This window comes from Hydra vulgaris, chromosome 08, assembly GCF_038396675.1.
Source record: "Hydra vulgaris chromosome 08, alternate assembly HydraT2T_AEP".
Taxonomy (NCBI): domain Eukaryota; kingdom Metazoa; phylum Cnidaria; class Hydrozoa; order Anthoathecata; family Hydridae; genus Hydra; species Hydra vulgaris.
Window position 1 is genome coordinate 5,007,501 of NC_088927.1, and position 17,790 is coordinate 5,025,290.

A 17,790-nucleotide genomic window follows, 5' to 3' on the forward strand; every position below is an offset into this window, starting at 1 on the left:
GCACTCGAAATACAGAGGCACCAATGTTTCTCATCAAATGGCGGAATTAATCTCGATAATGGACAATTTGTCAAAACTAAATTTTGGGTTTTTTATATTATCACATAAAGAAAAAAGAAGCCATTGAACTGCTGACGCCAGTTAAAAAATTTATTAAACTGTTTTTTTAATGTTCAAAAAATTTTGTAATATTTTACAAGCTGATGATGCTGGTGTCCCTAACCCAGTGAAAATTTCTCAAAATAAATTATTATTTGTATTAAGAGAATTTGTATTGTTTGATGTTTTCTTATTAATATATATATATATATATATATATATATATATATATATATATATATATATATATATATATATATATATATATATATATATATATATATATCTATATATATATATGTATATATATATATATATATATATATATATATATATGTATATATATACTATGACCATATAGTATTTGCTGACTTTAATTGTCGACCTTTTAAAATTTAAAAGGTCGACAGTAAATTTAAAAAAATAAATAACAATGAGAACAACTTATTGCTGCCCCAACCAAACCCTCAGTTTGAACTAAGTTATTCTTACAAAAATTCAATCATAAATGTATACAAGGAATAAAAAACCTTTTTTATTTCTTTTTCTTTTTTACCTGCTCTATTTTAATCTAATAATAGTTAGATAATTACATACACATGAAAAATGCTTTTCAAAGACTTTTTAAATACATTTTTAAAGACATTTAATATGCCTTTTAAAGACCTTTTTAAATACATTTCAAAATGCTTTTAAATGGCTTTAAAAGTTTCTTACATGAATATACTCGATGTAGATAAGGCAATTTTAAAATATTTTAGCGTCAGTATGAGATTTTGTTGACTACGACATATTTCCGTTAAATGATCAGGTCTGTGAATTGTGAAAAGATGAAAAAAATTAAAATGATAAATTTTTTAAATCATAAAATATAAATGTTTGAAGGGAAAAAACTCAGACCGAAGATTCTTTTTTTAAAAAAAAAATCTTCTTAAAATCCCAATCGCTTGTTCAAATTTAAATAAGATTCTAAATTTTTTAGGCAAAAAGTTTAACAATATGATCTGTTCTGATCGTTTATTGGCAATTTTTCTTAACTATAAGCTCTTTCTTGGTATTTTTTGTGAAAATTGATAGAAATATTGTTTTGACAACTATATCTAGTTAATATATGTCAGAATCAGTAGTAAATTAAGGAACTTTTTCAAAAGATTTTAACTAAATTTATGTTAACGCCGATGAGCAGAATTGATCTAAAGACTCCAAAATAGTGTTCTTTAGATTCACTATTACAGTTAGTGAAAAGGTTTTGAAAGTTATATAAAAAAAGAAAAGTTTCTTTATATTAAAAAAGCCTGAAGCAACAAAAATTATACCATCTAAAGCTCTTGTTTGGACATAATATGCTGATAAAACCATGCTAATTCCAAATAAAAGAATTCAAATAGTTTGTAAATCGCCTTAACTACACCGAGTATGTGTGTGTTTTAGTACATTACTGAGACTCAATGTGTAAGCAAAATTTTTTACATTTAATTTTTTAGTTTGCAAAATAAAATGTGTTAAACTTAGCTTGGTTTTGGCAGCAGTATATTGGTTTGGGTCCCTCAAATCAATTCACCCAATACTCCAAAAATAAAAATAAATATAGTTTTTAAATAAGTTCTTATATTAGCTTATACTGTCTATTTTAGTAATCCATTTATTAAGTGTTTATTTTAATACTTGTAGCTTATATTTAACCTATACGTTTAAGTTGAAGTTATTAAATAGTCATAATTATTTAAAACTTCAGGAAGTAGAAAAGTATAATAACTAATCAGAATATATGGAATATATAATATGGAGTCAAAAGTTTTCAAATGTTAACTTTGCAGTTGATTAGATATGTTTTTGTGATAAATCAGTAATGAAAGATTATTTAAAAATGCGTAAAGAAGATGGCTCAGTATATAGTTGTGTCATCAGAAAATAGACCTGGAGTACATAGTTGCGTCATCAGCAAATAAACCTGGAGTATATAGTTGTGTCATCAGTAAATAGATCTGGAGTACATAGTTGTGTCATCAGAAAATAGATCTGGAGTACATAGTTGTGTCATCAGAAAATAAACCTGGAGTATATAGTTGTGTCATCAGCAAATAGACCTGGAGTATATAGTTCTCCAATTAGATAAGATAATAGTGAGGATTGTTAATGCAGATAAGGATGAGCCCTTGTGTTACTGGAAACAAAATGTCCATGAAGGATAACTTTTAAACTGTTGTGAGAATAAAATTATCAATGATTTAACGTTTTTTTTAAGTACATCATATGAACCAAGCTTATAAAAAAGACCAGCATGACAGACTTTATAAAAAGCCTTTGAAGTGTTAAGAAATGTGTGTTATTGGTTCCATTTAAAGCATGATAGAACTTCTCTTTATTACGATTAACAAGTAACAGTTACAATTAACAGTAATAAAAAGCTTGAAGATCTTATCGATTGTCAAAGTTATTGGACTCAAGATATTTAAAGTTTGTTAGTTAAAGGTTTAAAGACTTTAAGAAGTATAAAGTAGTAAGAAGAATAGATTAGCAGTAGTTAGAGGGTTAGTCTCCAGAATTTATAAAAGTTAAAACCACAAATGTCATTTTCCAGCTGATGGGAAACAAAATTTAGCTTAGTACTTTGAAAATAGTTTAGAGTGTATTGAAAAGTGTTCCGGAGAGCACTTTTTTAAGACTGTTGTCTAGACCACAAGCTGTATGAATCTTTTAGTGAGAAATAACTTACAAAAAGTCAGAGTAACTTAGATGTCTAAGAATTGGTGACTTGTTTCTTTAATATAACAAAAGAGTTGTAATTAGAATCAAGAGATTTTGTAAATAGTTCTGTTTAATCTCTTGGAGAGGTAATAAGATTAGTTCATTAGATAAAAACTTGATACATATAAGACCACAAGTATTTGTAAAAATTTTGTGGTAATTATGGTGTATAATGGTACTATAGTCAGAGAACTTAACTCAATCATAAATAATGGTATGGCACCCTAAGCAGTAAGCCATGCAGTTGTCTCAGTCCTAAACTCCCAATTTGACCTTGAGAATGCTCATCAAAACAAAGACACCATTAATACGCAAATTGTCACTATTAATACTCTGATAGTTTTTAGCTTTTAATGGAATCTTTGAGAGCTACCACAGAGTTGGTAGATGGTTTCTATGGCTACCAAAGAAGCATTTAACTGAGTTCTAGAGTTGTACCCTCATAAGGAGATAATAGAAAGAATTGCAAAGTTACTACCAAGTAGGTACAAACCCATGAGTAGGGTTAAGAAGATCCAACACTCATCATCTTAGGCAGAAAACAATATAGTTTTACATCTACATTAGACTATTAGAAAAAAATGGATGCAAGCCTGGTTAAAAGAATTATTTTGCTTACCCCTAAAATCTTTGGCTAGGAATCCTATTACAAGACAATTGTTCGATAGTGATATAATGGTAGAGCGCTTGCTTCATAAGCAGGAAGTTCCAAGCTCGATCTCCAACCTGTCCCTGGTAGCACTCAACTTGTTTCTCTGCGCAATAGCTTTGTTTGTCAAGGTTCATATTTTAAAGTTTAAGAGTTGAGAGACAACCATGTAACCATGACAAAGTACAATAGCGTTAAAAAAAATTGGATGCAGTTACCATCTGCCTAAGGTGTGTATTTTTATTAAGACACTATCTGTAGCTTTTACTAAACTAAGAACCTCAAGACAGAAGATATTTTATGTCAGACTTCTGTTTTTACCTAGAAAAGTGTCTTACAAGGCAGCAGGGAATGTGGCAGGTTTTACTTGATAATAAAAAGATAACAATAATGATAAATGAATAACCTACTTGACTATAGTAACCCACTTGCTGTTCACAATATGAATATAAAAAAAATTAAATTAAATTACAACAAACTCGGTATTCTAAAAAGTTACACTCTAATCTCTAGTTTAAATATGACGTTAAGCCACGAAAAGAAAGAATTTTTTTTTAATGTTAAAGTAAAAGAAATAATTTTACATCAACTATTATGCAACCACAGGAACATTATTTGTATATTCCAAAAATATAGATAATAATCATATTATTTATAATTTTGGAATATATAAATTATCATAATTATTTTAAAAATTGTTTATGCTTTTGTATTGGTTTTGATTTCCATGTTGACTTTAGAAATTTTTTTTTTGCTATAGATCAAAAGTACATAACAGAGTTTTTTAAGTGGATGCATTGAAACATATCCATTATGTATATAGATAGTCAGTCTAAAAGGCAGAAAATGAGTGTGGATGCTCGTGATTCATTTGAACTAGCCCTAAATAGGTATTTAAAGAATGTTTTTATAATTTTGTTGTTTAAAAATTCCTCCATACTTTACTGTTAATTTATTTATCTTTTATATCTTTTTTTTGCTTGCACAATGTCATGCAAACAGTTTTGAGTTTTACTCAGTAAAAAGGACTATCTAGTCTGTTTAATGTGTTGTAAAGACAGATATCTGATTAAAATAAAGCGATAAAAAAAAACAAAAAAAACAAAAAAAAACCTTTGAAAAAATAACTAGGTTTTTCTTTGTATACATTTATTGTTTAGGTTTAGTTTGAACATTTGAAAAATCATTAACTGAATAGTTTTGACTTGATTTTATCAAACTTTAACTTCAAATTTAATTTGAAACATAAAAATAAAAATTAATTTAAATACTATTAAGGTTAAAAAATTCCTTTTTATTAACACAACACGCCCATGAGGTATCATTTGTTATTGTTAATATGACCATTTGTTGATGTGAACCTGTCCATTTGTTGATGTAAGTTACCACTTTTTGACATGAATTACCAGTTGTTGATGTGAATGTGATTATTTTTTGATGTGAATTTGACCGATTGTTGTAACCATTGTAACCATTTGTTGATATGAGTTATCATTTAATGATGAAAGTTACCATTTGTTTATGCGAGTTACCATTTATTGATTCAAATGTGACTATTTGTTGTCTAAAGTTTAAACTAACATATATCAAAGATTACTTATTAATAAAAGCATCTGTCATATATAAATTTATATATTATTTATATTATATATTTTGTTATATATTTTTTGATATATATTTTTATGCTAATAAATATTTTGAAAAAAATTTATTTGTATAAGTTGACTGAGCTGTAATGTCTAAGATAAGTAAAGAAGGCAATTCTTAGCAAGTAAATTCTGATTTATGCAATTTGTAATTTTTAAAGTTTTTGTTAACTTGTTTTTATACCCTTTACCCATTTACTTAATACTCAATAATTTTTTGTGAGTTTTGTTGTGATCTTGTAAGTTGTTGTAAGTTGTTTCAATTTTGTTGAAAGTTGTTGCAATCTTGTTGAAAGTTGTTGCAGCCTTGTTGAGCATTGTTGCAGCTTTGTTGAGAGTTTTTGTAGTTGAGGTAAACAAGCATTATATAAGTGTAAACTATTTTTTGTGTTATTTTTTACTCATTCATATTTACAAACCTTTTGTAAACATAAAAATAGAATAAAATATGTTTCAAATACAAACAAAAGAAATTTTTCTGCTTAAATTTTAATTTGAAGACTAACTCTTCAGATTTTTTCAAGTTTTATTTTTATGAAAAGTTCTAGTTTGTATAAAGTAATGTTATTTATTTATTTATACAGAGCTTTTGTAGTATCAGTGTGACCATTGATCCAAAGATATCCGATTGCGTCAAGAAAGACATTCAAAAGTATTGATATTAATTTATTCTGTTTAAAGTCATCAACAATTTAATAACTGCAATCAAATGGTTTTAAATTATATAATATACAAAAGATTTTAAAATATACATTAAGTTTTAAAATTTGATATGTATATAAAAACTTTAAAATTTAATTTCTAGATAATAGTCACACTGAAATATGTTCTCATTAACTTTTGAGTGAATGACCTTACAATATTTTCTTATTAACTTTTGAGTGAATGACCTTATAGAGCTAATGACTTTTTGCTTGTTATTTTTATAACTTGAAGATAATGTTTGATTTAATAAACTTTATTTATATTTTGTTTAATTGTTTCTTTTATTAACTTATAATAAAAATAATGACTGTTGTAGCCATTATTTTTATTAACTGTGATAAAACTGTGTTTTCATATAAAAATTTTAAAGTTTTATATAAAACCTCATAAAACTATGTTTATATATATATATATATATATATATATATATATATATATATATATATATATATATATATATATATATATATATATATATATATATATAAGCACACTGCCGTCCATAATTATTCGAATAGTCGTACTTTTCTGTATAAACTATTAAAGGTTTACTTACTATTGGTTGAAAAACTGAAAACAAAATCTACCTGAACTATATGTTATATTCCTATTTATTAGGTTTAAAAAAAATAAAATAAAATAAAATCCCATGGGATTAGTTTATAATTTACTTGTCTACTAATCACTTTTATTATTTACATATTCTTGGCATTCTACTTAAGAACATATCCAATTTGAAGTTAATTTTATGCCACAAACTTATAAGTTTTTTTCCACATCTTCATGCATCATCATGCATCAATCATCTTATGCATTAGTTTTTGAAATTACTTTAATTTCTTCTCATAAAATCCGATAAGAGAGGGATCTTGTGTTTGGGGAGGCAATCATTTTATTTAATTCAACATTTAATCATCCTCGAACTCAGTCAAATAACTTACACAATGTTCTGAAGAATAGGTTTTAACTAGAATATAGGATTTAACTTATTTTTTTCTAAAAAAATAAAAGGCTTCCCATTAACCTAACAACAATTATCCAAAGATACAGCATGACTTTTTAAGTGTCCAAGTAAACTACTTTTGTCATTATTCCCTCTCTTTTTACAATTTCACTTGTGGAATTCCAACCAAAACAACCCCACACCTTAAAACTAAACCCACCATGTTTTACAGTTGATAATAAACACTATTTTATCATACATTCAACGCTTTTTTTAAGACAAACAATCTTCTCTTGAAACCAAAGCTTTAAATCTTTGACACATCTGTCCACGTTTACAGTCAGTGTTGGTCCATTTTTTATGTAGCTTTGCCCACTTATGCATTTTTATTATTTTTATCAAAAAATTTTAATCAAAATACTATTATGTTTTTTAAATTATCTAATAGGGCAAAAATAAGCATAAAAAATAGTCTCAAAATAGTTTTGTCATTCAAATAATTATGAAGGGTAGTGTATATATATATATATATATATATATATATATATATATATATATATATATATATATATATATATATATATATATATATATATATATATATGAAGAGTTTATTATCAAAACGCGGTAAGTGCCAAAAAAAACATAGAAGTTGTGTCAGACATTGCGTCCAAATATATGCTAAGCAAAGTATAACCCTATATTTTTCTACTTCTATTATGAATGTAATATAATGTATACTATAAAACATTTATTTTCAAAGCACGGTATGGAGTTTTTAATTTATTTTTAAAGTGCGGTATTTAATTTTGATCAATCCGTGGCAAGTGTATATTACTTCTGCGCAAGCGCAAACCTTGTAAAGTTGCGTTAATGAAATGACAGATTGCGATGGACGAGATTAAAAAGAAAAGCATTTCTTTATTCTAGTGTTTGTTTATACATTCATAATTTGTTTGTTTAACTGATCTGCTTATGGAAATAATGATGGAAAATATATTAAAAAGACAACTTATATTAATGATTTTAAATATATTTGTTATCTATTTCTTTTTATGGAAAGCATTCAATAATAATACTTATTTTTTATTTGTTTTTTAAACCGACAATTTCTTTATTGCAAAGAAAATGAGGCTAATGCAGTGTTTCATTTTTCAAATTTTATTTCATTAAAAAATATAACGATGGCATTAATGTTATATTAATTGTCCATTAATTCTAAACAGACTTAAAATAAAGCCGGAAATAAAAATTAATGGCCTATGAAGATAAGAGAGATGTTTTAAAAAATTTGATGCATTTTCCGATGCATCAATTCTTTGTCTATTTTTATATGCTTGCTATGGACAAAGCAAGAAATAAGCATAGTGCTGATGCTTCTTTCCTTGAAAAAGCAATATTTTAAAAATCTGATCATCATTATTATAACTACACTATTTTTTAAACTTTAAAATTAAAAATAAAATAAAAAAATATTATGGTTTATTATCTCATATTTAATTTTGAAATGAATTTAAATTCACAATAGTTATTTTTGAAACATATTAGTTTACATTACTTTAACAGAATATTGTTTACATTCACATTATCATTAAAATATAATTACCAAACATTAAATACACAGAGTGTATACAATAGTGTAAACAATAGAGTAACAATATGTTAAATGAAATTAGTTATTAAAAGTTATTTAGTTCTTTTAAAGTTTTAAACTTTCCATAATATCTTTATAAAATGGATTACTGCATTTTGCTAATAAGTTGTAATTGGATATACAGTATGTTGAAAGTATATGCAAATTTATAGACAAAAATATATTTTTTTTATTTACTGATATTTCATTTATTAACATTATCTAATATACTTTATGTATATATCAGCCCTCAGAATTCAAGTCGGCATTCGTCAATGCCAACCTAACTGCGGACCTTAAAGTGTTTGAGGTCAAAGATTGAGTTTGGCAAATTATTGCCGACTTCAGTTTTCCTAATTTCGAGGGTTAGTATTTACATTAAGCAACATTAATTTTTCCAAATATAGGAGACATGATGGTGTGGCGAAAAAAGTCAATTATCTCCATACCACAAAAATGGACATTTTGAAAATACACTCTTCATATATATATATATATATATATATATATATATATATATATATATATATATATATATATATATATATATATATATATATATATATATATATATATATATATATATATATATATATATATATATATATATATATATATATGTATATATATATATATATACATATATATATATATATATATATATATATATATATATATATATATATATATATATATAAAAGCAAATGCAGCTAATACATAATTACTTGATTACTAATTACATACATAATTACTATCCAGTCAGAAACCCAGAAAAATGCATTTAATCAAGCAGATATTGTTATTTAAGCCTGTTTTCTACTAAATAAAACTGATGTTTTACATGAAAATTTGCACATAGTCAAAAAATCTGAAGTAATAGTTAATCTGTTATTGTGTCCTTCTGGTGGTGGTGGTGTAGTTTTTTCATCTATGAACATCTGATGTCATCTGCACTGCCACCAAATTGATGAAATCATTCAACATAGCTTTTAAATATTGCTATTATAACTAATTTGCTAAAATAAAAAAACCAGAGAAACATTCAACTGCTATTACTAGTTCTAAGACAAAACAAGGATAAAACAAAGACTGTTGATAATGTACAAAAACAGAATTATAAAAAGAGCAATTTAATGAAATTCAAAATAAAAGATTTTTTTAAATGTAAACTTTGATTTATGAGAGCACACACTTTTATGTGTTGCAATTAAACTTTTTAGATTTCTTGAGTGTTCAAGTTTATCTTTATTGTTTGATGAGATGAATGTACAGGTTTATTTATTTTTCTTTTTATTGTAAGTTTAAATATCAAAAATTGATAAAGCATTTCTTTTAAATTAAATTTTAGTCATATAATATTTCTTTAATTTAAAAAGTATGAGATTGAAAAAAATGAGAAGTGAAAACCACTTTTAAAATAAATTACTAACACATTAAAACAAAACAATTATAATGTTTTAATCAAGCAATAATAGTAGTTGTCAAATACATTAATAAAAAAAAGAAATTCAAATTATAATTTATTAAAACAATCTTGCACATTTTAAAGAAAATCCATCATGGAACTACGAATGAGTTTCAAAAGCTACTAGAATTCCTATATTCCTATAACCCTACTGTTGGAAGGGTTATAAAACGATGTAATGGGTGATACGGAAGTTAAAACGATGTAAGATGTAACTAAGAGTTATAAAACGATGTAAGATGTAACTAAGGGTTATAAAACGATTTAAGATGTAACTAAGAGTTATAAAACGATGTAAAATGTAACTAAAGGTTATAAAACGATGTAAGATGTAACTAAGGGTTATAAAACGATGTAAAATGTAACTAAGGGTTATAAAACGATGTAAGATGTAACTAAGGGTTATAAAACGATGTAAGATGTAACTAAGTGTTATAAAACGATGTAAGATGTAACTAAGGGTTATAAAACGATGTAAGATGTAACTAAGGGTTATAAAACGATGTAAGATGTAACTAAGGGCTATAAAATGATGTAAGAAGACTTTATCCATTGAATGAATTAAAGAATGAAAAAGAAAAATTTTTTTTAACAATAATTCAGTGGTAAATAAGATTTGTTGTTCTTTTGGAAGAAATCCATGCCTAACAGATTTTTGGAAAGGAAAGTGAAGAACTACTACAATTACAAACATCAGAAATTTATATTCAAGAGTGGCTTCAAAAGTGAGTTTTGACACTCTTTCAATTGCACACTAGACCTTGTTTATTTGGCCTGACTTAGCCTCGTGCCACTAAGCTAAAAAAACTTTGGAGTGGTATAAATTGAGAAAGGTTAATTTTGTACCGAAAAAGCTCAATCCACCAAATTGCCCACAATTTCTGTCCATCAAAAAATATTGGGAATTTGGCAAAGAGTATTAACAACAAACAGGCAAGACTATTAATTAAGTACATGAACTGCTAGACATGGTCAACACAAACAAGAAAATAACAGTTGTGCAGAATTTAATGGGCACCATCATCAGTAATGTACGATTATTTTTTAGAAATAAAAAAAATTTTGAAACTAAAAGTATTTTTATACTAATTTCTTAACTTTAAATAAAAACTTTAAATAAAACTTTAAATAAAAGAAATTTGTAAAAAACAGTTACTTTCAAGTTTTATGAAAAGATTTTCCTTTCTCATTTTTTTCAATCTCATGCTTTAATATACTGGAAATTAAAATTGCATTTTAACTTATTATTTATATTAAATAACAATTGTGGATTTCAGAATTCAAAGCATCTTCTTTCTTTAAACGAATCTCAAGTTTTACATGTTTCATTAAATTCCGAAGATAACAGTTATTCAATAGTTCAAGGAAGTATGAGTTATTATAATAATGAATAAACATGTAATAAAATAATTTTTAGTTAAAATTTAGTTATTTTGTTAGTGTAGTTGTTTCTTACTTAATTTAAAATTAAATACTTTTAGTAGATGTATTACTAGTTAAGGGAGTCGTGAGGGCTTCAGTACAAATATCTATTGATTTTGGGAAAACATAGAAAGGGGTTGCTGCTAAATTGACTGAAGATTTGCGTTATGGCAGCAATTTTTTCCAATATTTTCTTTTTTTTGAAAAAACTGAATAGAAAAAAGGCATTTTTGCACATAAAATGTATATTTATATGCTATAATAGGTACTTCTGCTATTACAGAGATTTGCCATGTTTTTAAAACTTAGTGAAATTCTAATATATATGCATATATATTCAATACTGGCTAAGTTATTTATTTTTGCCTTTTGAAGCAGACCGGTTATTGCTACTGATATACTCTACTGGTATACTCTACTTTTCTGCTTTTTGCTTTGTTAAATTGTGTTAAATTTAAAAAAATAAACAACTGGTAAACTGAAGTTTTTTGTTTCCAACTTATAATGTTATATACTAGTATTCAATCAATCATATCAAACTCACAAAACATATTTTCCCAGTTGGCGTTTTAAATTAAAATTAAAATATTATATTATCTAGATCAATCCTTTGCACCTTAACAATCTAGACAATAAACAAAAAGAAGATCTAAAAAAAATATAAATGCATATAAACTGTAAAAATAAAAATAAAAACTAAAATAACTTCAACCTTAACAATCAAAAGAAAACAAAACACTTCTTAATAAATTTGTTGAATTTGAGTTAATAAGATATTATTGGCAAAATGCTTCCAAAGGGATCGTCCATAAATTGCTGCCAAAGGAAGTTACTAATGAACAGATTTAGATAGAGGAGCTTATAAGGGGAATTGTTACCTTAAATAAATACATTGAAATAAAAGAAAAGAATGTTATTGTTGTTGGACTGCTTAACTCAAAAGCGTAAAGGGTACGACTCCAAATTGGTTAATGATCTATTTAGTGTAATAAGCATGGATAAAAATATATTCAAAAGAATTATTTGATTCAAACACAGGGATGATGCATCAAGCAGCCGTGTTTTAGTAGACAAACCAACAACGCAAATTTTGAAAGCTGCTAGAAAGCTTAGGAAACAAACCAAAGAACAAGTTTTTGGCAAAAACAAACACAACAGAAAACTTGCTGAAGAAGCTGTTTCAATATTTCAATCTATTTCAACAAGTTATTTTGATATGGTATTCAAGGAAGTAGAGTCTTGCATTAATAGGGGACAATCTACATGAATAGGGGAGGTGAACATTTATGTCCTCGAAAACATTCTTTTAATTTGACTAATAGTTATTAACATAATGACAATATTGAGCAAATATGGCGCTCAGATTGTACAGGTTCTGAAATAATTCTTTGTAGGTGTATCTATAGTGAAAAAGGTTGTAGTGAGACAAATAACAAATATGGCGCTCAGTTTGTACAGGTTCTGAAATAATTCTTTGTAGGTGTATCTATTGAGAAAAAGGTTGTAGTGAGGAAAATAACAAGCAAATTGTAGATTCAATCAAATAATCCTATATCGCACGCTCATCATGTTATTGAATTCAAATATATTATCAACTTTTATGAGACTTAACTCACATTCAGATAAAAAAAAAAGTTTTATAATAGGGGAAAATGTTCAGATTTATAAATTTATTATTGTGGTATTATCACAAATTAATAGAACAAAAATGCTGAGAGTTATCTCAAATTTAAAAATAAATACGAGAATATCACTATAGGTCTCAAATGGTAAACCAGCTAAAAGAATTTTTAGCTCTGTGTTTGTTAAAGAAGATATAGTAAACTTACCCAAATGCCAGTACAACTCTTTAATCAACTGCTCTAACCCTATTTTTGACAATCTTAAAATAGAAGTTAAACTAAGCAAATTAAACTAATAAATCAATGGGAATTGATAATATAGATCCAAGAGTTTTAGAATATTGCTCCAAAAGTTTAGCTATACTGCTGTCAAGAATATTTAATCACTCATTTGAAACTGGAGAATTGCTACATATTGGTCAAGAGCAAATGTGATGCTGCAGTTTAAAAAAAAAGTCTGAATAATCATAGATCTATCACAATCACATTGATACCATGTATATTCATGGAGAACATTATACGAAAGGTTTTAATAAGATATATTTTTGACAATGATCTGATTCTGAAACAGCAACACTGTTTTGCTTAAAGTAAAAGATGTGTAACTATTTTGTTGGAGTCATTAGTTTTTGTTATGCAAGTAATAGAAAAAAAAACTCTGTTGACATAGCATTTTTAGATTGCTTTTATTTTATTTTATTTTATTGTTTTTATTTTCTCATATTCAATTTCATTCTCTACAGATGTTTAAAGAAAAATATGAAAAGTTTTTTAAAAGTTCCCTTTTTTTGAGGCAATCTCTTCTCTGAATAGAGGTTTGTCTTAAGTGGTGTTCCTTAAGGATTGGTCAGAACTTTACTGTTTTTGCTCTTTATCAATGATATGTCAAAATTAGTAAAATACCAGCAAATATTTTGCTGATGATAGCTAGGTGGTTGCATAATAAAATCAATTAGGATGACATTGATATGAAGTTTAGCATAAACAAATGCAAGGTTCTAAAGTTTCATGATAGTTCCACAGAAATTAATATCCCCTTGACAATGTTGAACACAAATAGAAACCACATTAATTTTGAAAAAGTCTCTGTTGAGTGTATATTAGGTATCCTAATAAACAAAAAACTCAAATAGTCAAAACAGATTAGTGAAGCTGTTCTTAAAGCAATCTCTGAACTTGGGATACTCAAAAAAACTTTCTTATTCTTGATCCTGGTCTCAGCTTATTAGCTAAATGATCAAGAAAAATGTTCAGTTTTTTAAAATTCAGGATCATTAGGTGAGTGAGTTTACTTGCATGTAATGGACCTGCAGGTCATCTTTGTAGTGCCAACCATAAAATTTAAAAAGAAGTTAAAAGAACCAGTCAAAGTAATGACTTATATAAAAACTGAGTGGTGATAACATGGAATGCTTTACCTGCTTTGGTAGTTGCTGCAAATTCAGTTGAGCCGTTGCTGGGTGTCGTTAGATACTTGCCTCATAGAAATCAAACTTATATTGTAGAAAAATACTATAGTAATGATAATAATGATAATTATTATTCTTATTCTTATTATATATATATATATGTATATATATATATATATATATATATATATATATATATATATATATATATATATATATATATATTTATATAAATATATATATGTATATATAAGTATATATGTTTTTTTTTTTTAGATATCACATATACCACACCATTTGCATTTAACTGGATTAGGTCACTTGAAGAAATGAAATTTAAAAACCCAATTAAAATGAGACAATTAATTGAAAATTATAAAGTTAAGGTAAAAATGTTTTTTTCATTTTTATGTTATCATCTGTTCTTGTTTTTTTATATTATTTGTTGTTATTGTTTTTGTATTTGTGTTATTTTTGTTGCTATCATAGCTTTTATTATCATCATTTTTATTATTTTATTGATATCATTGCTTTTATATCAATTTGCGTGTGCTGCAATTAAATATGTCTGGATCCATTAATACAAAAATCTTTCGTAGTTTAACTTTAGTAGTAAGTGCAAACACTTGTTATCATCTTTGATCCTATAGCAGTTTAAAGCTGTTTGTTGTAAAACACTACTCTAATATTTGTACACACTTGGAACAACCTTCGTTATGAACTAGAAGCTATCAAATCATTTTCAATCTTTGAAACCTGTTTGTTCTTCTTATTAAAAAAAAAGTTAATATTTCTTATTTCTATAATCATGTTTGTTGTCATTATTATTACCAGTGGTGACTTTAAGTGTTTTTTAAAATTAAAAAGCAAAAAAGAATTTTCTAGATTTTTCTGAAATAAATTGGATCAAAAAATGAAATTGTCTGGCTTGTAAAAAAAATCTTTTTTATAAAAAAAAAGGGAACTTTTAAAAAACTTTTCATATTTTTCTTTAAACATCTGTAGAGAATGAAATTGAATATGAGAAAATAAAAACAATAAAAGTGAAAAACAAGATGAAGGAGAAATAAACATAATTGGAGTTAAAAACATTAATGAAGGGCGAAACTAATGCAATAGCGATGGTTAGTTTGGAGCCTTCAAACAATAACATGTTTATTGCTTCAAACAATAACATGTTTGAAGCAATAACAAGTTCAGTTGATGTGAATGAAAATAACTATGATGATTCAACAAATCAGTTAGAAAATTTGTCTACACTATTAATTCAATAATTAGTTAAAAAAAAATTTTGTATTAGTGCTTACTTTAAAGATGATATAACTAAATCATTTATTGTATATTTTGATTACAAAGGTCCTAATAAAGAAATAATTAAAAGATCTTGGTTTGTTTATTCACTTAAATTAGTCACAAAATTTTTTATTTTCTGTAAATTGTTTAATAACAAAAAATTTATATAATTACAAAACTTCTTGTTTTAAGTGTGATCAAAAAGTATTTTTCCATTATTGTAGATTATACCCAGATATATGTTTTGTTAACATAGCAAAACAATTGGATAACCAGGTAATTAGTGTTAAAAATGCAAAAAAGTTTTATAAGATTTATTTAAATTAAATTTTGGATTAGGATTTACTAATTAAATTTTGAATTCATTGAAATCAAATAATCTGTCATAGATATTCGTAGACAAGGATATATTCTTGTGTCACCATTTGAACTTGGTATTGGGCTAAAGTAAATAGTCCTGTCTGTCACTCTTCGAAAAATTATTGAATACAAAAGATGAATCAAAAGATGTCGTGAATCAAAAGATGTCGTGAATCAAAAGATGCAGTTTCTTTAGTTTTTTAAACTTTGTTTCTTGAACTTAATTTGTGATCACAAAATTAGATTGGAAAAATCACTAGAATCTGTGTTCAAATAGATCTATGATAGTCAGCTTGAAAAACTGTTTTCTAATGTTTGTATTTTTCTTCCAAAAATACAAACATTAGATAACACTACTGGTAATATTTAGTATTAAAGAACTTAGTTTTTCCAAATTAAAGTTAATAAAAAACTATTTATAATCAACAATGGGTCAGGAGATTTTAATTGGTTTATCAATTATTTCCATTGAAAACAAAATTACAAAATCTTTGAATTTTGATACTTTAAGGTTTTGTTAAATCTAAAGTTAGATTTCTGTTTTCTAACTAAAAATGTGTTTCTTAAGTCAGTTGTACTTATTATTGTTCTTATTCATATGAATATTAGTTAATAACTAATTATTATTATTAACCACTTTTAAATTACTATTATTTCTTTTATTATTATTAATATTATTGTTGTTGTCGTTATTATTGATGCTATTATTATTATTGTTATTATTGTTATTATTAAGTTGTTATTGATTATTGTTATTATTATTGATATTGTCATTGTTATAACTATTATTATTGTTATTATTGATGATATTATTATCAGTTGAACACGGTAAAATTCAGCACCTTTTAATCGTTAATTATTCAAAAACCTCTAGACAAAAATTTTTAATTTTTTTTTTTGCACACGAAGCTAAAGCGTTGTTGTTTGATTGTAAAGGTAATAAGTATTGGCTATCATTGGATTAAAATGAGTAAACAAAAATTAAATTGAAAAATATTTTATGAAATTTTTCTTCAAAATCCTTTATTGTCACAAGTTGACATTTCAAAATTGACCAGTGCTTCTCAATCATCAGTTAGATTTATTTTGCTGCGATATAAACAGACTCAATCTATTGAAAGAGAAGCTGTAAGTGGAAAAAAGAAAGAATTTAAAGATAAATATAAAGACAAATCAATAATTTGCTCTATAAAGGCAAATCCATGTCAGTTGCAGAGAGATCTTGCAAGAAATTTAAATGCAGCCAAGCTTTGATAGGAAAAGTGCTTAGATCTCAAGAATATAAAGCATATCATAAAAAGAAAACTCCAAAGCAATCCATTAATGGAGAAATTGAAGCAATTCGTCGTTCAAAAAAGCTATATAAACTTTAAACCCAGAAAACTTGTGCATAATTGAAGACAATGAAACCTATTGCAAAAAGGACTTTTTACAATTGTCAGGGCAGCTATATTTTTATCAGTTGAAAGGTAGATATGTTGCCAAAAAATTCAAGTAAATTCAAACTGTAAAATTTGCTCCGAAGTTGGCAAGCAATCTGCTCCTGTAGTTTAAAAAGTACATCATATATTACTCGTAAAACTTTCATCACAGATTTATGTATAAAAAAATGCTTAAAGAAACATCTTTTGCCATTTATTAAAAAACATGAAATGCCCACAATATTTTAGCCTGATTTGGCTACAATTTACTACTCCAAGCAGTCTCTAGAATGGTATGAACAAAATGACGTTGAATTTGTACCTAAGGAAGCAAATCGCCCAAATTGTCTTGAGCAGCGAGTTATTGAAAGTTAA

The 17,790-nt window shown here is 25.8% G+C and overlaps 1 protein-coding gene across 2 annotated transcripts in view; it reads left to right on the forward strand.

Moving 5' to 3' along the window:
• Window positions 1-17,790, forward strand: part of LOC101236832 (protein Njmu-R1) — a 38,267-nt gene that overhangs the window by 14,100 nt on the left and 6,377 nt on the right. The window contains exons 8-11 of one of the 2 annotated variants that reach the window (XM_065802420.1): window positions 5,727-5,794; window positions 9,644-9,695; window positions 11,166-11,256; window positions 14,618-14,727. In XM_065802420.1, coding sequence (XP_065658492.1) covers window positions 5,727-5,794; window positions 9,644-9,695; window positions 11,166-11,256; window positions 14,618-14,727 — 321 coding nt within the window. The remainder of the gene's footprint in view (window positions 1-5,726; window positions 5,795-9,643; window positions 9,696-11,165; window positions 11,257-14,617; window positions 14,728-17,790) is intronic. The other variant, XM_065802421.1, reaches the window with a different exon arrangement.